General features: G+C 39.3%; 1 protein-coding gene across 1 annotated transcript in view; it reads left to right on the forward strand.

Moving 5' to 3' along the window:
* LOC127659143 (diacylglycerol kinase beta) overlaps positions 1–24358 on the forward strand; it is a 172456-nt gene that overhangs the window by 38809 nt on the left and 109289 nt on the right. The window contains exons 7-17 of the mRNA XM_052148814.1: positions 1830–1892; positions 2599–2847; positions 4073–4225; positions 7622–7671; positions 10829–10903; positions 11375–11494; positions 11583–11700; positions 11995–12083; positions 19537–19653; positions 20710–20808; positions 22570–22677. Of these exons, the coding sequence (XP_052004774.1) occupies positions 1830–1892; positions 2599–2847; positions 4073–4225; positions 7622–7671; positions 10829–10903; positions 11375–11494; positions 11583–11700; positions 11995–12083; positions 19537–19653; positions 20710–20808; positions 22570–22677 (1241 nt within the window). The remainder of the gene's footprint in view (positions 1–1829; positions 1893–2598; positions 2848–4072; positions 4226–7621; positions 7672–10828; positions 10904–11374; positions 11495–11582; positions 11701–11994; positions 12084–19536; positions 19654–20709; positions 20809–22569; positions 22678–24358) is intronic.

Genomic DNA, 24358 nt, shown 5'->3' on the forward strand with positions numbered 1-24358 from the left:
TCGACACAATTCTAATCTTTTTGGCTCTATACACCACCACAATGGATTTGAAATGAAACGATGATGTGCTTGATGAAATGAAACGAAGATGTGCTTTAACTGCAGACTTTCAGCTTTAATTTGAGGGTATTTACATCCAAATCAGGTGAACGGTGTAGGAAATACAACAGTTTGTATATGTGCCTCCCACTTTTTAAGGGACCAAAAGTAATGGGACAATTGGCTGCTCAGCTGTTCCATGGTCAGGTGTGTGTTATTCCCTCATTATCCCATTTACAAGGAGCAGATAAAAGGTCCAGAGTTCATTTCAAGTGTGCTATTTGCATTTGGAATCCGTTGCTGTCAACTCTCAATATGAGATCCAAAGAGCTGTCACTATCAGTGAAGCAAGCCATCATTAGGCTGAAAAATCAAAACAAACCCATCAGAGAGATAGCAAAAACATTAGGTGTGGCCAAATCAACTGTTTGGAACAATCTTAAAAAGAAAGAACTCAGCAACACCAAAAGACCCGGAAGACCACGGAAAACAACTGTGGTGGATGACCGAAGTATTCTTTCCCTGGTGAAGAAAACACCCTTCACAACAGTTGGCCAGATCAAGAACACTCTCCAGGAGGTAGGTGTATGTGTGTCAAAGTCAACAATCAAGAGAAGACTTCACCAGAGTGAATACAGAGGGTTCACCACAAGATGTAAACCATTGGTGAGCCTCAAAAACAGGAAGGCCAGATTAGAGTTTGCCAAACAACATCTAAAAAAGCCTTCACAGTTCTGGAACAACATCCTATGGACAGATGAGACAAAGATCAACTTGTACCAGAGTGATGGGAAGAGAAGAGTATGGAGAAGGAAAGGAGCTGCTCATGATCCAAAGCATACCACCTCATCAGTGAAGCATGGTGGTGGTAGTGTCATGGCGTGGGCATGTATGGCTGCCAATGGAACTGGTTCTCTTGTATTTATTGATGATGTGACTGCTGACAAATGCAGCAGGATGAATTCTGAAGTGTTTCGGGCAATATTATCTGCTCATATTCAGCCAAATGCTTCAGAACTCATTGGACGGCGCTTCACAGTACAGATGGACAATGAACCGAAGCATACTGCGAATGCAACCAAAGAGTTTTTTAAGGGAAAGAAGTGGAATGTTATGCAATGGCCAAGTCAATCTCCTGACCTGAATCCGATTGAGCATGCATTTCACTTGCTGAAGACAAAACTGAAGGGAAAATGCCCCAAGAACAAGCAGGAACTGAAGACAGTTGCAGTAGAGGCCTGGCAGAGCATCACCAGGGATGAAACCCAGCGTCTGGTGATGTCTATGCGTTCCAGACTTCAGGCTGTAATTGACTGCAAAGGATTTGCAACCAAGTATTAAAAAGTGAAAGTTTGATTTATGATTGTTAATCTGTCCCATTACTTTTGGTCCCTTAAAAAGTGGGAGGCACATATACAAACTGTTGTAATTCCTACACCGTTCACCTGATTTGGATGTAAATACCCTCAAATTAAAGCTGAAAGCCTGCAGTTAAAGCACATCTTGTTCGTTTCATTTCAAATCCATTGTGGTGGTGTATAGAGCCAAAAAGATTAGAATTGTGTCGATGTCCCAATATTTATGGACCTGACTGTAGGTAGTGTGCCATTCTAAACATCTTTTTCACTCATTATGGCAGTGATAAATCTGCCATATTAAACTTCCATTTTGTCCCTTGATGACTGCACACATAAACTACCTCTACTCTCATTGTTCTTAAATCTGCTCTTCTTCTCTGTCCATTTTTCTTTACTCTTGTTCCACTGTACTTTGACCCCCTTTGTCTGCAGAGCCCAAGTTCATTGATGCAGGCATCTCTATACAGACTGAAGTGGCGTGTGCTCCTATAGCAGGTACCACAGCAAGTGTGGTGGTGTGATTTCATTGGAAAATGAAGACTTGCATCACAACTGTGACTCCCTTCAAACGTGTCAATTCACCTGGTGTTGTTACATATTGTCCTATTGTGTTGTAGCTGTTTTGATTATTTGTGTTGATGTTAAACAAAGCAACCAGTGAAGTTCTGTCGATAAGTGTATACTTGCTAAATGCTAGTAGCTTCCTCTTCTGTACCCTGTGACACAACGTTCTGCCTTGAATCATTCTACAGTGCCTAAGAATCATCATGCTAATAAGTTACAAAATCAATAGTTACAAAAATTGAGCCATACCAATGAGCATTATTAAGCCCGTAACTATCAAATTCATTGAGTCTCATTTACTAATAATTGCAAACAAGTGTTCTTACTTATGTGTAGAAAACGTTTTTACACTTATACATTTGTTTTAATCCTAATGTTGATGAATCTATTTAATTCTAAATGAGAGTGTCCATGCCCCCCCAAGTCAGTAATTAGCCAATATGTCCAAATCGTCTCCATATTTTTTTTAGCAGTCTGCATGGTTTGGAATATTTCTAAATTTTAACCTAAATTAGGAAAAAATATAAATGCACTTTAACACTGTTAGTTTATGAGACTCATCATCCTTTTATATAGCACTCTCACAGGCCCCATAGTGGACTATCACTTTCATTCTCCTCATACATTTTTCTTGTAGGTATCAATGGAAGGAGTATTCTGAGTGCCATGGGCCGTCATACACCAGAGCCTTCTTCAGGGATTACTCGAGGCTCAGGGGCCACCACGTCTCCCTGCTCCTCCCGGTCCTCCTCACAACACTCCGGCACAGGGGGCCACACACCCAGAGGCCCCCACCAGTCGCCCGGTATGCAACCCAAACCCCCGGCGGGCAGCAGCAATGCTTTTGCTCTCTCCAAGACTACCAACTCCCCGTGCCTCTCGCCAGGTCAGAGTCAAGTGAACACCCTTGATCTTCACTACTCTTATTTTTCCCACAGGTTATCCATAACTAGGGTCTCATTAAAGGAAAAGTTCACCCAGACATGAAACTTGTGTCATAATATCGCTACCCACATACTGTTGCAAATCTGTATGACTTTCATTCTTCTGTGAAACGCAAAGTCATTGTTTGGCAGGATGTTAGTTTCAGTCACCATTCTCTTTAAAGAGCACCTATTTATTCTTTTTCAAATATTACCTTTCATGTAGTGTGTTTTATAGCTGTTTGTGAATGTAAAATGAATGTAAAAAGTTTCAAAAATCAAAGTGCACGACAAATGGAGTTATTGAATCCCAAAAGAAAGAACCGATACGTGTCATTAGTAATTCCAGACTTACTTCCTGTACTAACCTACATAATTTGGTAACAAAAAAACCTGCCTATGGTCTGTATACGTGTACAGCCAGTGCACGCTGTTAGCCTGTTAGCTGTTAGCCTCTTCTAACCAGCTAACTCACGTTATTGTCAAACTACATATAAACTTACCACTGAGAAACTTCCTGTTCTCATCGTGCTTGCAAAGGTGGTTCGGGTTGATCTCAGGCTCAAGTTGGTAAGATAAAAGGTTTTCAGATGGAGCTGAAACTCTGATGTGGTAGTGACCATTTCATTTCCGACACGGCTCTAAGAGGTAGACCAATCACAACAGATGGGGACATCTGTCGAATCAGAGCAGAGTTGGCTCTCTGAAAGGAGGAGTTTAGAATGAATCCTTTAGAACGGATCATTGAACGAGTCATTTTTGAAAAAAGTAATGCTGCAATTTAAATTATGAGCAAATTTATGTGTTTTTTTGACCTTGGATACATGTAAATCTATTGTATAAGACCTTTAAAACTAAATTAGGCATGTTTAAAAACCATAATGCTCTTTAATTACATCTTCTTATTTTTTTCAATGAATAGGCCATCATTCTGCCAAACATCGCCTTCTGTGTTCCACAGAAGAAAGTCATTAGGGTTTGGAACATCATGACAGTGAGAAATGATGGTGTTAAAATTATGATGCCTATGCCTTTAAATTATATTGCCAGACATATATATATATATATTGCTGTCTGAATTCTGAAAAAAAAACAATTTTATGTAGATGAGTATGCACATACACAAACATTTTGGTGTGATATCTGATGTCCTTTCTAATAGACATATGATAATTGAAATTCTTCCAGAGCGAAGTCAATCTGAGAAGTGTTCATCTCTCCGGAGGAGTCCTTCTCCACAAAAGGGCTCTCCACTGCCCTCACCCCAAGTGGTCTTTCTCAAAGACATTGTGTGCTACCTGTCCCTGCTGGAGAGAGGTACACCAGAGGACAAGCTTGAATGTAAGTTGGAGTGGAAATTGGCTTTTTATATTTATCAAAATAGGTTTTTACTGTAAATGTATATACAGTATATATATATATACAAAATTGTGAATTGATGGTTTTTGTCTTTTTGTCAGATTTTCAAATACTCAAACACTAAATGTTTCAAATTAATGTTTGTAATGTTATAATTCACCTCAGAGCTGGTTGGTTTGGCTCATGCCGTGAAGTACTATGAAGTATGAATCCTCATGGGAAAACATTTTCCAGAATGATGGATGAAACAGTACACTGTTGCACTCTATTATTTTACGTGGTTATTTCAGAAGTCTTGTAAACATGGTTCCCTATCTGTCACTCGCTCGACGTTGTGCCGATGTAGTGTCCCAAACACCTCTGATCTTTGAGAAATGGCCAATGGCGTTGGAATTTGCATGCCACTCCCCTGGACATACGGGTATAAAAGGTGTTGGCTCGCAACCACTCATTCAGATTTTTTCTTTGAAGCCGAGCAGTTGAGTTCAGCGAGCTGAATTCCTCTGCTGATCCATTTTTCTCTACAAAAAGTTGATGGATTTATGGCACATTAATAATAATAATTCCTTGCATTTATATAGCTCAAAAGTGCTTTACATAGTATAGGGGGAATCTCCTCAACCACCAGTGTGCAGCATCCACCTGGATGATGCAACAGCAGCCATAGTGCGCCAGAACACCCACCACACCCCACACCACACCACACCAGCTATTGGTGGAGAGGAGAGAGTATAGTTATGTAGCCAATTCAGGGATGGAGATTAATACGATGCCATGGTAGATAGGGCCAATGGGGGGTATTTGGCCAGGACACCAGGGCTACACCCTTACTCTTTACGAGAAGTGTCCTGGGATTTTTAATGACCACAGAGAGTCAGGACCTCGGTTTAACATCTCATCCGAAGGATGGTGCCTTTTTTACAGTATAGTGTCCCCATCACTATACTGGGGCATTAGGACCCACACAGACCATAGGGTGAGCACCCCCTGCTGGCCTCCCTAATACCACTTCCAGCAGCAACCTTGGTTTTCCCCAGGAGGTCTCCCATCCAGGTATTGGCCAGGCTCAACCCTGCTTAGCTTTAGTGGGCAACCGGGAAAGAGATGCAGGGTGATATGGCTGCCGGTAACATTACATTACAGTGGCTTCTCCCCCTTGTGCACCAGTGGAGTGCAGAGAATGCCCATGGGTGCTTCAGCAGTCTAAAAGTGAATATTCTTATTATTATATTTAGAATATTTCCTTCTTAAATAGTGGCACTCAAGGAGAGCATCTTTTTAAAGATGCCTTTCCGTTTTTGTATAATTCCTGGTTGTGGCTGTTACCTCTCCGCTTCCGACTGCCAAGATCGCTGCCTCACATGCTTGGGGGCTGCCTACGTAGAAACAGCGTTCGTGGATGAGTCATGCTGTCACTACCAGGAGGCCCTGACCAATGGTACCTCCTTAGCAGACATCTGCAGCGCAGCAGGCTGGGCAACACCCAACACATTTGCGAGATTCTACAATCCCCTGGTTGAGTCGGTTTCGTCTCGTGTGTTTGCAGGACAACTGGTCGGGTGTGCCACGTGCATATAGCGCCTTTCCCCTCCTGGAGGGGCAGACGTGTGCTTTTTATCGCTCAGCCATGTTCACAAAGTCGTGGACCCCAGATGTCATTCCTCCTTAGCCCTGTGGCAGGCGAGTTTGCGGAGAAAATTGATATCGGCCCAGTACTTGTGCTAAATAGGCCTTGTACTGGGGTAGGTGCTCCACATGCGCTGGTTTCCTGTATGTAACCCTGTGTGATGTATTTTCCGTGAAACAGTTTCCCCATTGGTAAACCCGTATCTTCCTTGGGCAGAGTCCCCTCTGTCACTGGTCGCCGTGTTTGTAGAGCTCCTCCCCTCTGGGTAGGACCTACTACAGGGACTTCTCCACATGCGACACTGCCTACAAAACTCAGTAAGACCATGTGACGTATTTCCACACAATTACCTCCCCTTCGGGCAGGGTGTGGTCTCCACAGTGTCTTCCCCTTGGGAAGGGACAACTTCCCAACACGGACACTTATGAACCCCAGCTGAACAATTTCCATTATTTTTGGGGGAGAAAAAAGAGAAGAGGCCATGCCTGGGGCAGCCTATCCCCATTTTTGGGCAGTCGCTGGCTACGAGGCACGCAATAGTTTGCTCGTCTTGCACCACCAGTCCACGTGACACAGTCCAGCTAGTTGTGCCGTTTTGTATAGGGACCCCTAGTGTCACTACATCGACACAACGTTGAGTGAGTGACAGATAGGGAACATCTTGGTTGCTTTTGTAACCTCCGTTCCCTGATGGAGGGAACAAGATTTTGTGCCACAACACTGAACTACCCTCTGAAATGGCCGGGACCTTGTCTCGGCTACTCAGAACAAAACCTGAATGAGTGGTTGCGAGCCAGCTCCTTTTATACCCGTATGCCAGGGGGAGTGGCATGCAAATTCCACTCGACAATTCCATTGGCATTTTCTCAAAGATCAGAAGTGTTTGGGGATCCCAAGGGCGACCCCTAATGTCACTACATCGACGCAAGGTCTTGTTCCCTCCATCAGGGAACAGAGGTTACGAAAGTAACCAATAGGATCTCTTGCTTTGTCAGATTTTTTAAATAAGTTGATTTTAGAGAGTAATCAGTGTATTGGTATACATGTAAACATGCTCATTGACATAATAGATGTAACCTCATCTTTGCAGCTTTGATGTATTTCATTTCTGTAATCACAAGGTATATCTAAATCCAGTGTGATAGATATGGATCTTTGAAATTAGTTTATTTGATTTAAGATAATAGCCTGTGTCCTTTATCCATCAAACTGTGTTGCTTGTTACTTCATAGATATGGAAACTATTTATATTAGTAACAAGTTTGTTGTAGTAGTTAATTATATTAGTCTAAAGTTTGATTACAAAGTTGTGTTTTTAAATATACACCCACATCTTTGTCTGGTCTGTATTTATCTTATTCTTCACCTGCACACAGGTGTATAATAAGATCTAATCTGTAGCCGTAACTTACTGAGAATGACAGTAGAAATCTCCCCAAATCCTGCTCCCCCTCACTCCTCAAGGGTTTATCTGTGCCCCTGTCCTTGTTTGTCATGAGGTTAGCTCTGACAAGCCTTAAGCCCTGGCTCCTGTCTCACTTCTTTAGCATGGAAAGTTATATCCGCCCAAATTTAATCCTCACTAACTGCTTCAGTCTATCCACTGATAACAGTGCAGCCGTGTCACACTCAAATGTGTCCCTGCCTTTAAAAGGGGCTCCAGGTTATATTGTATAATTTTAAACTTCAAAAGTTTATGCACACTACAAACTGGATGGGGTCTTTAATCTCTCACTTCTCTCACCCTGAAGTCATGTTCCGGCTGTACGACACAGATGGCAATGGTGTGTTGGACAGTTCGGTAAGTCCTATCTCTATATTATATTTATTTAAAATGCTGAGGTGCCTTAAATCAGTGTTTCCCAACCTTTTTTTCTGCCACGGCACACTTTTTACGACTAACATATTCTACAGCACACCAATATCCCACATAGGCTAACCATCGTCAATATTTTTTCTTTTCAAGATCTTGTCCATGTTTTCTGTCCGTCTTTGTAGCATGTTTACTTGTAATGTTTGAAATTTGGCTATGCAAAAAAAATAAAAATAAACAAGTCACATTGGTAGGCTACGCTGTGTGAGGTCACAGGTGGCAAGAGTGCTAAATGGGTAATGATAAATCAACAAAATTGCTTCTTTTCTAATTTGTAGATTGGTTCTTGCAATGCCACAACAAATTGTAGGTATGTAAACTCATGAGGGGTGAAAATGTAAGACAATAACTAGTCCATGGACATTTTTTCTGGGATTATTTTTTTTTAAAAGAATAAGCTAAAAGCACCAATTCCAGCTATTTTTGTGATTCAAGTTTACAACTGTGCAGAATTAACTGCAAAATAAAGAGTATTTTGGTGAGGCATGATTCTGTTTTACAAATTTGTTCAATTTTATTAACTTTAATTCATTTTTTTTAATAAAATTTTTTATTCAGTGACCCCTTCTGGAAATGTCACTAGATGGCGACAAATGAGCATCTTATGTGATATGAGTTAGTCAGTGAATCATTTTGAGTCGTTCATGACTGAAATCTAACAAGAGACTTTATAGTGTTTAAGCATTAAAAGAACAAAGCAGATCTATAGTCTTCCTTCAGACTGAGCATTATTTTACATCCAAAAAGACAACAATAATAGTCTAATAATAGTGAGTTTCAATTTCATCCTTACCTTCTCCTTTATTAAAACTTGCATGGCTACAAATCTACTGACGTCAGTATAAGAATTATAAACACAAAGCAAATCTATGGTATTATTTTCCTACAGTAGCCTATTTAAACTGCTGAGCATGGCTGTTATCAGAAAAGACCACAATAATAGACAAATAATAATAATTTAGAGTTTCAATAATGTTCTTTCGTCATTGTAAAGCGCATTTCACATGAGTTGAGTCGAGGTGTCAACGCTCCATTCAACGTCAGCGTCAAGTGCCGCATCGCCCTCCACATGACAAGAGTTACAGAAAGTGTCACAGAGGGGCGATTTTTACAAGTTTGTCACATAAAAATTGGGAGGTATGCACAATAAACATTGAAAACATGTATTTGGAATAGAGAAAAAAGCTTGTAGTTGCTTTGATAGCGGAAAGTAATAAAAGGACTCGTTAAAGGTCTAAGTGTTTTCTTGGTGAATTTAAATTAGTTCAATAACTGGGGTCTCTGATATTTGTAAACGATAAGGTAATATTTAATTTAAATAGATTACGAGACATTTAATGTTAAATTTGGACAGTTTTTAAATATTTCTTGTTGCTTAGTACTCTCAAAGACATTATTGGTGAAACAAAAATGTGTGTGTGAAAAACACTTTGGTGTAAAGTGATGTCACTTCATAGATTTCAATGTATTCTGCAGCGTTGATGCGAGTCATGTGAAACACACTTAATGCCTATAAATATCACTCACTTTTGCACATTAATCACTTGAATTCAGAATCACAAAAAGTGACCGATTATGGTTTCAAAACTGCAAATTTCTCAGAGAGGTTTTTTTTGGCATTTATATATTTTGTTGACTTTTAGAATTTTCCACAGCACACCTGACAATCTTTCATAGCACACTAGTGTGCTGTGGCATAGTGGTTGGGAAACACTACCTTAAATAATCAGGAAAACAAAATCAGATTGGAAAATAATGAGAAAGAGATTTATTGCCAAGTATGTTCAAACACACAAGTGTCATAAGTGACAAAAGCTTCCAGTACTCACAGAAGTACAACAATGAGACACAGAATAATATAGTCAATCAAATATGTATGGAACGACACAAGAAGATATCCAACATAATAACATACACAGATAGGGTATGTACAGATATGTGCAAGGGGAGATGTAATGTGCAAAAGAGGTAAGCATATGCACGAGTAGTTTAAATAAATATGAATTTGAATTTACAAATTGCTCTTAAAACAATATTCTAGATTCCAGTCATTTGACTTTGTAATTAGATCTAGTAGGCAACAAGAAGTTAATAATGTGTAGTATTCTGTACATGTAATCTAACACATGCTGTATGTAGTCACCACATGTGATGTCATTTTGTTGGGTTGTCATACCAGGGGTGTTTGTCATGTAATCCCTGCAGGATTATCTAATATTGTTATCACCTTTTCATTGATCCTGTTTCATTTGTCTTAAAAGGATAGTTCTCTCATCATTTACTCACCCTCATGCCATCCCAGATGTGTATGACTTTCTGTCTTCAGCAGAACACAAAATATTTTATTTTTTTTAAGAATATTTATGTTCTGTAGGTCCAATGCAAGTGAATGTGATCAGATCTTTGTATCTCAAAATACAAAAAACAAAGAAAACTTTAAATTAATACAAATGACTCCAGTGTTTAAATCATATCTTCAGAAGTGATATAATGGTGTGGGTGAAACAGAAACAGAACAATATTTAAGTACTTTTTTATTTTAAATCTCCACTTAAACTTTCAATTTCAGATGTGAAAGTTAAACTGAACAGGCACCACATGACGTGATGTTTAGATGTAAAAGTGAAAGTGTAGATTTAGTAAAAAAAAGGATTTACATTTTTATCTGTTTCTCACCTATCCTATAGCTTCTGGAGATATGGATTTAACCACTGAAGTCTATGGATAACTTTTATGTTTCCTTTATGTAATTTTTGGAGCTATAAATGTCTGATCACCATTCAGTTGCATTGTATGGACCTATAGAACTGAGTTATTTTTCAAAAAATCTTTGTTTGTGTTCTGCTGAAGAAAGAAAGTCATACACATCTGTGATGGCATGAGAGTCAGTAAATGATTAGAACATTATCTGACCTTGGTGACTCACTGATCAGTAATATTACTGATCTCTTTGTTTGGCACTGAAACTTCGAGGTGGTATTTAAAGGCAACTGTAAATATCCATCTGCTTGAGAAATCAACAGTGTTTTGAAAGTGTATGCTTTATTGTCTTAGTTGTCCAAATCAAGTATGATTGTTGATTTAGGAACTGGACCGCATAATAAATCAGATGGTCCATGTAGCTGAGTACCTGGAATGGGACTCTACAGAACTACAACCGGTATGAACAACCCTCTACTTTTTTAGCATTTAAGGGTGTGTGTGTGTGGGGGGGGTTGTGTTAGGTGGTTTATGAGGACATTTGTTTTATGTTACAAACTGTAATTACAAAGGTATTAAACTATAGATGTGGTTTATGAGGAAATGTTCTAGTGTCCCTAGAATTCAAATCGCTTAAAAATTACTAAACTATGTTTTATTTTTTAAATGTAAAAATGCAGAACGTTTTTTGTGAGGTTTAGGGTTAGGGGATAGAACCTATAGTTCATTTTGTATTAAAAGAATTATGTGTATGGAGAGTCCTCATACGGATAGCCGCACCAACGCGCATGTGTGTGTGTGTGAGTGTGAGTGAGTGTGTGTGAGTGTGTGTGTGTGTGTGTGTGTGTGTGTGCACCAAGCCATCCGTCCACTCCTTGTGGAATCCAATTTTTGCTCATGAATCTCATGTTTCTTTTTTCGTGTCCTTTAGATTCTTAAGGAGATGATGGAGGAGATTGACTATGATCGAGATGGAACAGTCACACTAGAGGAGTGGATCAGAGGAGGAATGACCACCATACCACTCCTGGTACTGCTGGGAATGGAGACGGTGAGAAAATGTGGTTGTGAGTTTAAAGAGGTAACAACAAGTAAAGGTGTAGTAATGTAATTCTACTTCCTCTTTCACATCTGTTCAGAATGTGGAGGAAGATGGGCAGCATGTTTGGAGACTAAAGCACTTCAACAAGCCAGCATACTGTAATTACTGCCACGCTATGTTGTTAGGGGTACGAAAACAGGGCCTTTGCTGCTCACGTGAGTGTCTGCCCAGTTTCCTGTCTGTTGTGATGTAATCTTGAATCATTTGAATACAGAATTAGCAGAATGTGTGTCTTATTATCTATCTGTCTGTCTGTTTGTCTAAATAATTATTCCTGGTAAATGTAAGTTTGAATCAAATTGTTTAATTTAGATCTATTTAAATATGCTGAGCTTTGATAAGTATAAAACTTATAAGAAAAAAAAAGAAGAAAAACGAAACTGTCATTGGCATATGTCTGTTCATCCTCCAAAAATTCAACTCTCACAGTCCTGTCTTCTGTTTGGCAGTATGCAAGTACACAGTTCATGAGCGCTGTGTGTCCAAAGACATTGCTGCTTGCATTAGCACCTACGCCAAGTCCCGTAGACACACCAATGTGAGTACAGAAACTCTTCAGTCTTGCAGATCACCACTTCTTCACTCCTAAATTGCTTTAACGCTTAATTTGGATGTTTTCCCAGAAGAATAATTTACAGCATGGTTGAATTAATAACTACACAAAGAAGGCTCCTATCAGAACTGGTAGAGGTATTGTTTCTTAAAAAAAAGATCAAATAGGCGGAGTATGTGTAAGACAAGATGTTCACATAAATTAATATAAGGTATTGACAGGAAATTCCTATTGCTGCTCCTGAAAGATGCTGCTTGTAACTGCTGGTCCAGGATCAGTTTGCCCACCTCAAATTCTAACTTTAATTACTAGGGGTAAGGAAAATCTGCCTGTAAATCAGTGTCTGTGGCCGAATTCATCTTACATGCATGCGCAAATTGAAAATCGCAATTCATTTTTAAATAATTTTACGTTTTCAAAACAAGTATAAAATAATGTAGTGTAATTCTTACATCAAACCATTTTTATTAGATTATGGTTGCATTGAAAAGGAGCTAATCCAAGTTGGTAACATTGCTTTATAATGACATCCATTTACATTTAAATCAAAAAGTGTCCAAACAAACTCAAAACAATCCAGCTCATAGATGACTTTATAAATAAATTAATAATTCCTCGATGTGAAGAAGGCTCTCATCATCACATTTTATCTTAACTTCCAAAAGTCAACACTGCATGACACTGTCGGTGTAGGACTGCTTGTGTCAGGAGGCAATCAGGCTCACTCACATCCACAACACAAAGATCACACTCACCCGAATACTAATCACCTGCACCTGTCATCAATCCAGCAATCCAGCAATCACCAGCACTATTTAAGAGCACAACTCACCTCCAGTCTCTGTCAAACCTTGAACGAGGAAATATCCACTAACCTGCTCTCTGTGCTTTTCAGACGATTGTTCCTGAGACTATTCCAGTCTGTTTCCTCAGTACACCCTTGTGTTACTTACCTGTTTTCCCTCGTCCAGAGACTCCTCCATCTCCCTGGTGTTCATACTCCGCGTCCTTTGGATTGTGATACTTACCACACTCAAGCCTGCCGTTATCTGCAAGAGAAAAGACGGTCATTCATCAGTATTATACTCACAGCGCCCGTTGATGCATCTGAACTTCCCTACTGTCCTACGAAAGCTTCATTAAAAGTTATTCTGAATCCTTCTAACCTTGTTGTCCTAGTGTGTATCCTGACAGAAGGTTCGACCAAAACCGCTATGGATTCGGAACAAATTAATCCTTTGCAGCGATTCCCACTTCCGCATCTGACGCTCCACCACCGCTGTTTACTTTCTGCCCTATGATGAAACCAGCGCCTTTCTCTGGCCGGGAGGAGGATTGCAACGGATTTCTCCTTCAGTGCTCACTCGCTCTAGAGGTACAACCATACAATTTCCCAACTGAACGTTCAAAAATCTCCTTCATTATTTCACTCTTATCTGGCCGAGCACTTCAGTGGGCAGAATCCATGTGGAATCAGACAGGACCGGTTACTGACTCTCTTCAAAACTTCATAACACACTTTAAAGAAGTATTTGGTTGTCCTGTAGGTGATTCATCAGTCTGTGAGCAGTTATATCACCTACAACAAGGACAAATGTCTATAACTGACTATGCTATAAAGTTTAGAACCCTTGCCGCCACGAGTGGATGGAATGAGAGAGCACTCATGACAACCTACCGTCAAGGATTAAATCCAGCCCTCAGAATACAACTCGCAATTTATGATGATGTCATGGGCCTTGAGAAGTTTATTCAACAATCTATCCGAGTATCTCGCTGAGTTCAAAATTGTTACCCAGATCTTCACCAATCATCATATGCTTCCTCGTCTAGGCCTGCTGATATCCCAGATCACCGCGGTGTTGAGCCTATGCAAATTGACCATACCCGTCTTTCTCCATCAGAAAAAACCAGACGCATGACCCATAATCTCTGTCTGTATTGTGGGGACAACTCTCATTACATCGGTGGTTGTCCTGTCCGTCCACCTCGTCTCTTGGTGAGTTCGTTGGTAGTCAGTCCCCTCAATATTGCTCCTTTATCCACCACCGTTTCATTGATTTCTACTGATGTTACCATCTCAGTTACAGCCCTCATTGATTCAGGATCAGCGGGTAATTTCATCTCGGGCGACCTCTGCCGGCAACTTCAACTCCGAAAATCCTCTGCTCAACCCCGTTCACAGCCAAATCAGTGACTGGAAAGACCTTGAATCCTGGGTATGTAAAACACAGAATAAAACCAATCACTTTAAGAGTCGGTTGTCTACACGAAGAACCATTCACTCCTTTGGTGTTAGAAAATTCCACTTCTGCGATCATTCTTGGCAGACCCTGGCTCATCCAGCACAATCCTGATGTCTCATGGAACAACGGAGAAATTCTGCGCTGGGGTTCTACTTGTTTCTCTACCTGCTTCCCTAAGCTTCCAAGACCTGCCTCTACTTCGTCTCAAACTATCTCCATTGCTGTGACATCTATCGAGAGCCCTCAAGCAAAATGGACCATGGAAATTCCACCCTGTTATGCCTCCTTTGCAGACGTATTTAGTCATGAAAAGGCCTCTCATCTTCCCCCACACAGACCTTGGGATTGCGCCATTGACTTGGAACCTGATACATCGGTGCCCCGCGGCCACATTTATTCTCTCTCCATCCCAGAACAACGAGCCATGGAAGAGTATATACAAGAAGCCCTAAATCAGGGTTACATTCGTCCATCAACTTCGCCAGCAGCATCTAGTTTCTTCTTCGTGGCAAAGAAAGATGGTGGTCTAAGACCTTGCATCGATTACCGGGCTTTGAATAAGATCACCATCAAGTTTCGGTACCCACTCCCTCTCGTACCCACATCACTCGAACAGCTACGAGGCGCTAGTATCTTCACCAAGCTTGACCTCAGAAGTGCGTATAATCTAATCCGGATACGAGAGGGGGACGAGTGGAAGACCGCATTCATTACCCCCTTTGGCCACTACGAATATCTTGTTATGCCGTATGGTCTGGTCAACGCCCCTTCGGTGTTTCAAGATTTCATGAACGAAATACTCCGTGATTTCCTCAACAAATTTGTGATAGTATATATTGATGACATTCTTATCTTCTCCCAAGACGAATCTTCACATCAACGACATGTCTCCAGTGTTCTCCAACGATTACGAGATCACTCCCTCTTCCTAAAAGCAGAGAAATGCATCTTCCATCAAGATTCGGTTACTTTCCTTGGGTACATTGTGGGTAAGCAGGGGTGAAGATGGATGAAGGAAAGGTCGCGGCAGTAACCTCATGGCCCACTCCGCAAACAGTAAAAGAGCTCCAACGATTCCTTGGCTTCGTGAATTTCTATCGCAGGTTTATTAACAATTACAGTACCATAACCTCTGCTGTTACTTCTCTCCTGAAAGGGAAACCAAAATCCCTGTCCTGGAACCTTGAAGCTGACCATGCCTTCCAGACGTTGAAAAACGAGTTCATCTCTGCTCCTCTTCTACGCCACCCTAACCCAGACCTCGCCTTCATCATTGAAGTCGATGCCTCCACAACTGGAGTAGGTGCCATACTTTCTCAGCACCAGGGGGATTCCCATAAACCTCTTCCCTGTGCCTTCTTTTAAAAAAAATTATCCCCAGCTGAACAGAATTATGATGTGGGTAACCGGGAACTCCTCGCCATCAAATTGGCTTTGGAAGAGTGGAGATATTGGCTCGAAGGGGCACAACATCCTTTCACGGTACTTACCGATCATAAGAACCTTCAGTATCTCAAAGAAGCCAAGAGACTAAACCCACGTCAAGCCCGTTGGGCTTTATTCTTCACTCGGTTCCACTTCTATATCACCTATCGTCCAGGATCCAAGAATACCCGTGCGGATGCTTTATCCAGACTCCATGCCCTTCCAGACACCATTGATGAACCTGAACCAGTTCTGCCCACTACAGTTTTCGTCAATCCCATTCAATGGGACATTAATGATCAAATCCAGGAAGCCACGAGACTAGAACCTACTCCACCAGAATGCCCAGACACCCTCACGTATGTCCCAGACAAATATCGCCTACCTCTCATCGAATCTGCTCATTCGTCAGTTGGTACGGGTCATCCTGGAGCGACACAGACTTACACTCTCCTACAGCAATGATATTGGTGGCCAGGCATGAGAAAGGAAGTACAACGCTTCGATCCAGGGGTGTCAAATTTGCGCTATATCTAAAACTCCACGTCACTTACCTTCTGGGAAACTATTACCTCTACCTATTCCTCAACGGCCGTGGTCGCATCTGGGTATTGATTTCATTACTGATTTACCTCCATCAGGAGGCAACACCTGCATTCTCATTACAGTTGACAGATTCTCCAAAGCCTGTAAACTGATCCCCTTACCAGGCCTTCCTACAGCTCTTGAGACAGCCGAGAGCCTCTTCAACCAGGTTTTTCGTCATTTTGGCCTCCCTGAGGACATTGTGTCCGATCGAGGACCTCAATTCATCTCTCGGGTTTGGAAAGCTTTCTTTTCTCTTCTCGGAGTGACGATAAGCTTGACATCGGGATATCATCCCCTGGCTAATGGGCAGACTGAGAGGAAGGTTCAAGAAATTAATCGTTTCCTCCGCACGTTCTGTCAAGATCATCAAGACACGTGGAATCAATTCCTTGCCTGGGCAGAATACGCCCAAAACTCCTTGCATCAGGGCTAACACCTTTCCAATGTTTCCTAGGTTTCCAGCCACCACTGTTTCCATGGTCCGGTGAGCCTTCCGAGGTCCCTTCAGTTGATTTCTGGTTTCGAGAAAGTGAAAGAGTGTGGAATGATGCCCATCATCATCTCCAACGGGCCATACACAGACACAAAAGATTTGCAGATGTACGTCGAAATGACACCCCTGTGTTTGAACCTGATCAACTTGTCTGGCTCTCGACTCGAGACATCCGTCTACGCCAAACATGTCGTAAATTGAGCCCACGATATATCGGACCTTTTAAAATTCTCCATCAAGTCAATCCAGTCACATATAAGCTTCACCTACCTCCTCGATTCAAGATTCACCCAGTTTTCCATGTATCTCTCCTGAAACCTCATTATCCTTCTGTTTTTCCTCCCACTACAGAGCCTGATTCTGACCAGACCCCTCCCTTACCTACCATTGAAGAGGACCCCATCTACTCAGTCCACGAAATCCTGGACTCCCGACATCGGGGATAGAATACCTTGTCGACTGGGAAGGTTACGGGCCAGAAGAAAGATCTTGGGTTTCTAGAGACGATATCCTGGACCCGACTCTTCTCACTGAATTCCACCAACAACATCCACATCGACCAGCCCCACGACCTCGAGGCAGACCACCACGACGTCGGGGTCCTCGGTCCGCTGGCGCGGACCCTGGAGGGGGGGGTAATGTCAGGAGGCAATCAGGCTCACTCACATCCACAACACAAAGATCACACTCACTCGAATACTAATCACCTGCACCTGTCATCAATCCAGCAATCCAGCAATCACCAGCACTATTTAAGAGCACAACTCACCTCCAGTCTCTGTCAAACAGAGCTCTCTGTGCTTTTCAGACGATTGTTCCTGAGACTATTCCAGTCTGTTTCCTCAGTACACCCTTGTGTTACTTACCTGTTTTCCCTCGTCCAGAGACTCCTCCATCTCCCTGGTGTTCATACTCCACGTCCTTTGGATTGTGATACTTACCACACTCAAGCCTGCTGTTATCTGCAAGAGAAAAGACGGTCATTCATCAGTATTATACTCACAGCGCCCGTTGATGCATCTGAACTTCCCTACTGTCCTACGAAAGCTTCATTAAAAGTTATTCTGAATCCTTCTAACCTTGTTGTCCTAGTGTGTATCCTGACAGCTTGATTACAGATAAAATGCAGGTAATAGCGGTTTCAGTCAATTTAATTTTGCTGCTTTAGGAAAGAGTGCTTATTACTTATTATTACATTTGTAAACAATACAAATCACGCATATATACCTACTGTCATCTTGAGTCACTAATAAAGTAAGAGTACTGCCGTATGTGTAAATAACAAAAGTAAAAAAAAAAAAATTCATGTTTTGTGTGGAGTGTTTTACAGATGGTCGTAGTTGCAATTTCAAATAAATGTATTTCAATATTTACTGTAATTATATGTAATTATTATTAGTTTTAGTAATTTTATAACCTCTAAAGTGGTTGGGGGGTTACATAGCCTCATCCTGTTTGTTCACCCTCCGCCTGTGGATCAAAGAATGAAAAAAGAAACAACAAAGCACAGATTTATCCTTTAAATATAGATCTGATAATTATAACAAACACTGAGTTCTGTTATCAATAGAACACTCGTGTTTTGATTATTTTATCCGCTGACCACAATCCAGCTCAGTTTTCACCCAAGGCAACTTCCCAGACCCATAATTCTCGGCTTAACCTCAAAGTAATGTTCTGTGGACATGTCAGCAAGGTTATGAGAACATCCTGTGAGCAGCAGCTATTTCTGTACTAAAAATTAGAGGGAAAAGAGTGACAACACTGCTTTAGTAGTTCATGACACCTCTTTATTTATATCACTATATTACTCAATTGAAGTTTTGTGGGCTTTGGGCTTAATCTTGCAAAATCATCCTGCAGATTTCGCATGGACTTACAACTGTAGAAATGGAAAGATAAATTGTTGTTAAATGGCTTGTTTTGTACTGTTGTTATTGGATTTTGTATTATAATACCACAGAGTTTGGTTACCACTTGAATACTCAAAAAAATTACGTGGAATATTTGTAATTTTAATATAAAAGAATCCATACTGTATATAGCAGAGAACATAAATTGTAAAAAGGTTTAGCAGATTGAATAAAACGTGGGGGTTGTGTACATATATTTGACACCATCAAACTCAAAGTAAAATGCTGTAAGTTTCTTTATGTCTTTCCTTTGTATACATCATCATATGATAAAAAATTATTTAGAATTAGATATGGCACATGCTGGTGTTATATGCAATGTAATTTGTCAAACCCTTGCAGCTCTGTCCTAAAGAATCATTGTACCCAAATCTGACTAACAAAAAGAAATACTATAAATCAGTAAGATATGATAAATATGCTTTTAACTAATGTATTTTGCATCTTAGTGCAATCCAACACTGATTACTATCTTTGAATTCTATTTCATTATAATATCCAAGTTTGCCAATGGTTTTACAGTGCCTGGGAATGTATTATTTTAGACATTTTTGAGGCACTCAACTGTGTGTCTCAAATGGTCACATAAGGTTTTGCTGTTTTGATATATATCTAGATTTAGTGAATAACACTACCGCAAATGGAGTATAGCAGTAGAATGCTTGTGCAAAAGCCATTTGACAGAGCAGGGATAATACTTTTAGATTTGTGTAAATGGACTGTTTAGTATTTCACAACAGAATCTAATGACTCTCTATCCACTGTCTCTCTAGGCCATGCAGCATGTCTGGATGGAGGGTAACTCTCCAGCAAAATGTGACAGATGTCACCGCAGTATCAAGTGCTATCAAGGCCTAACGGGCCTTCACTGTGTTTGGTGTCAAATCACTGTGAGTATCTACTGACATCCTGTGGCCAGTTTTGAATTTAACAGTCTTAAATCAGTTTTAGTATTAAATATTTCTTGCAGCCACACTTTTTTTTAGATGAAAAAGATCCATCAATGACCAGTGTTGAAAGTAATCTAAATATAAAGTCATTAATTCCTGTAATCTGATTACTTTTTTAGTACAAAAGTAGTGTAACACATTTCATTTTAAATTCTTCAGATTACAGTTACTGACTTTCATATAAGTTAATTAATTTTAAGTACATTTCTTAAGTACACCAAGATAAAGTTAATATAGTATTCATCTGATGTTGTGAATATGATTTTTGTGTTGGCTGTCATGTGGCAACCTGCTCTTATGTAAAATAAAACAGCTTTTTGTAGTCTACTGTTATCACTTTAGTGTTCATCTGATGTGAGTGTACAATATTTAGACATATTTTTCTTAAGTATTATTCATTTATTTATCTGTAATAAGGCAATTACAGGTTTGTAATATTTCACTTATAAGATTTCAAATGTGATGCTAAATTGAATTTGTCTACATGAAGAGGCTTTTTTTTTTTTGTTTTGTTTAATTTAGAAAACAATTTATTTTTAAAGAACAAGATTGAGTATAATTAATTCGTTTGTTGACCATTTCTATGCCAGATATTTTTCATGTACAGGTAATACTTATTTTCACCACTTGGTGGTGTTCCTCACTAAATTTTTACTCCATGTTGTCAGTCGACTCACCCGATTCATTTTAAAATAGGTAATAAAGAAAAGTGTCAGCACTTAATAGTCATTCAAAGAGATTTCTCTCTACATAATGACTTTTAAAATAACATTATATACTCCTGAAGACTCTCTGGTAATTTTTGAACCATCGTTCTCAAGTAGATTTTTGTTCAAGTTAAAACAGCATGTGCTGATATGTTTAGCTTTAAATCTACAACTAATTTAAAAATCAAGTACAGATCCCTTTACTCCCAAGAAAAGATTGTTAGCCAATTCCATTACAGTCTGTTGATGTATTTACTTCACCACTCATCTATATTTTTACATTTTCCAGCTCCATAACAAGTGTGCGTCACATGTGAAGCCTGCATGTGATGGCGGACCATTTAAAGATCACACTCTCCTGCCATCATACATCTGCCCTGTTGTCCTGGTAAGATCACCCCACTGCATGATTAAGTGGTTCTTAACTGACTTTGCATCAAGACCCAGATTTCCTATTGAACATCAAGTGCTGATCCTTCAGGCCAATTTAACCCTAACCTTACCCTTACACAGTAGCAAATTTTACCGTAGAACAGTAAGCCAAATGTCCTTAATCAATCATTAAAATGTATTAAAATGCACTGCATATGCCCAACAATATACAAAATAATAGTTGTCAACAACAAAGGATATGGGAAGTGTGGTCTCCTACCTTCTAAAGGTTGATAAGCCTATTAATGTTTATTTTCTAACTACGCACAATTATATGGTTAGGGCCTGCTGTTCATGATCCTTTCAGAACAGACTTGTGACCCACCATTTGAGAACCACTCAGAGTTATTATAGTATTGGATTTTTTATTTACTTTTTATTTTAATTTATTAAATGTTATTCTAATTTATTTTAAATTTGTCATTACAGTTTAGTTTAGTTTTCAATAGTTTTCACACTGTCTCTTAGTTTTATTTTAGTTTTAGTTTTCTCAGTGTTGTTTAGTTTTAGTTTACTTAGACTTTTTTATGGCTGCCAAAGTCAAAGCATTTACTGGTATCATTTAAATATGTCTAATGTCATAACATTTTTAGTCCTGTGTTACCTCTATCTATCTTGTGGCATTTTCATGTTTTCTGTAATTAAGGTGGATGGTAAATGTTTCATATTGTGTTTTAGTTTTGTTTTTCCAATTACGTTAATCTTTATTTTTATTTCAGTTAACAAAAATGTTTTCATTTAGATTTTGTTTTAGTTTTGTGTCAACAAGTGTAACTCTGGAACCAATGTCATTTGCGGTATGCATTCAGAGTGTTATGTTAACCTGTTGACTCCCTACCATTCTTAATCATTATAATTATAATAAGACATTATATTAGAAGTCTACACTAGATAGTTAGAGGATATTATATTATTATAAACTAACCCTAATTGTTTGAATGATAATTTAATAAATAGTAATTAATATACATATATAATTAGTAATAATTAGTAGGAAATAAACATATTAACACCCCTCGCACACCTAGATGGCTGCAGGTGTGAAGGAAACATTCAATTGAAAAAATAGACTTAAGTCCTGCACCCTCCCATTGCTTGCAAATGTTCTAATATTTATTCAAATAGCCATGTTTTGCTCTAAATCTTTCTTCAGGCATTTTAAGTCTCAAAGGAACTGTTCACTGTTTTTAAACTGTTTAAAAAATACAAATAATGTCTTAATTTACTGTTAACTCATGTTATTATTAACCTACTGTACATGACTTTCTTTCCTCCATGGAACATGAAAGGAGATGTTAGCGACAATGTTAGTCTCAGTCACCTTTCAATTTCATTGCATCATGTCTCCATACAATAAAGTGAATGGTGACTTAGGCTAACATTATGCATAACATATCCCTTTGTGTTCCACAGTGTGGGGAAAAGTCATATGGGTTTGGAACTACATGAGTTTGAGTAAATTATTACATAATTTAACATTTTTGGTAAAATATCAGTTTAAAACATCTGCAGATATGTCAAAACATTGTCTGTTTGTTGACTATGTATATCTGTACATCTAAAATATGTATGTAAATGTATTTCATTTGTCTCAGATGTACAATTAAACTCACATCTCTCATCATCATCTCTCTCTTTTCACACCTCATCATCTCTTTCTTGATTTTTCTTTGGGTTTGTAACCTGTACTCTGTCAAATCTGCCTATCACTGTGTAGGACCGTCAGCCTGCTGTTAAAAGAAGTGAAGGAGAGTCATCCCCCAGTACAAGTCCTGAGGACACTGGCCAGTGTTTCAAGTTTGCCAGTGATGGTCAAGCACTGCAAGTAAGCCTGCACCACACAGATTGTCAGTATGTGTGTGTGTGTGTGTGTGTGTGTGTGTGTGTGTGTGTGTGTGTGTGTGTGTGTGTGTAGCGTGTATTTATCACTTTATGGGGACCAAATGTCCCCATAAGGATAGTAAAACCTGAAATTTTTGACCTTGTGGGGACATTTTGTCGGTCCCCATGAGGAAAACAGCTTATAAATCATACTAAATTATGTTTATTGAAAATGTAAAAATGCAGAAAGTTTTCTGTGAGGGTTAGGTTTAGGGGTAGGGTTAGGTTTAGGGGATAGAATATAAAGTTTGTACAGTATAAAAACCATTATGTCTATGGAAAGTCCCCATAAAACATGGAAACACAACATGTGTGTGTGTGTGTGTGTGTGTGTGTGTGTGTGTGTGTGTGTGTGTGTGTGTGTGTGTGTGTGTGTGTGTGTGTGTGTGTGTGTGTGTGTGACTTTTTGAACTTGTTTACATATGGTATTAAGATGCATCTTGGGTGATCCGATCACATGTGTTCAGGTGAGACACATCGCTGTTTACACCTGATCACTTAAAGGGATATTTCACCCAAAAATGAAAATTCTCTCATCATTTACTTACACTCATGCTATCCCAGATGTGTCTAATTTTCTTTCTTCTGCTGAACACAATCAAACATTTTTAGAATAATTTCTCAGCTCTTTGGGTGCCAAAATTTTGAAGCTCTAAAATGCACATATGAGTAAAATAAAAGTATTCCAGATGACTCTGGTCTGGTGGTTAAATCCATATATTCATAAAAAATATAATAGGTTTGAGTAAGAAACAGATAAATATTTAAGTCCTTTTTTACTATAAATTCTCCTCCCTGCTCAGTCAATTTCCACTTTAATTTCACTTTCTCCTTCTATTTTTGGTGATTCACATCCTTCTTGCATATCACCCCCTAATGAGCAGGGAGGAGACTTTCTGACAAAAATGACTTTAATATTGATCTGATTTTCACCCATACCTATCATATCGTGTCTGAACACATGGATTTAACCACTGGAATCATATGAATTACTTTTATGCTCCCTTTATGTAGATTAAGGAGTTTCAAAAATTTGGCACCCATTCACTTGCATTGTGAGGACCTACAGAGCTGAAATATTTTTCAAAATATCTTAATTTGTGTTCTGCAGAAGAAAGTCATACACATCTGGGATGATGTGAGAGTGAGTATATCATGAGAACATTTTCATTTTTGGGTGAATTATCCCTTTAAATGCATCTTCTGTGATCACTTGTGTTCATGGGAGGGTCTCTGAATTCATGACGTCATACATCAATCATTATGTGAGCAATAAAGTCAAAAAATAAAAATAAAGTTCAAATAAACCAAACAAACCCGCACTGTTCTCCCAGATGCTTTTGAAATGTATTCTAAGTACAAACGCAACATTTCAAGCAGAATTCATGTCATTGTAGTGGAATACCTGTATTAATTAAGCTTCAGCTTTGTGTGTGCTTCGCATCTGTGTTATATTGTTGATATCAGACACATTGAAGAAGGTCCTTGAAGTTCTCATGCTAATGTATGTATTTGCTTTTCAAATTGTCCGATTGTATGGTTATTTCCTTTTAAATCCACTTATATTTAAATGTTAAACTCTTGTTTTAATACAGTGGTTAATATACAGGTGAGGGGTGGCACTT

The sequence above is a fragment of the Xyrauchen texanus genome, chromosome 18 (assembly GCF_025860055.1).
Source record: "Xyrauchen texanus isolate HMW12.3.18 chromosome 18, RBS_HiC_50CHRs, whole genome shotgun sequence".
Taxonomy (NCBI): domain Eukaryota; kingdom Metazoa; phylum Chordata; class Actinopteri; order Cypriniformes; family Catostomidae; genus Xyrauchen; species Xyrauchen texanus.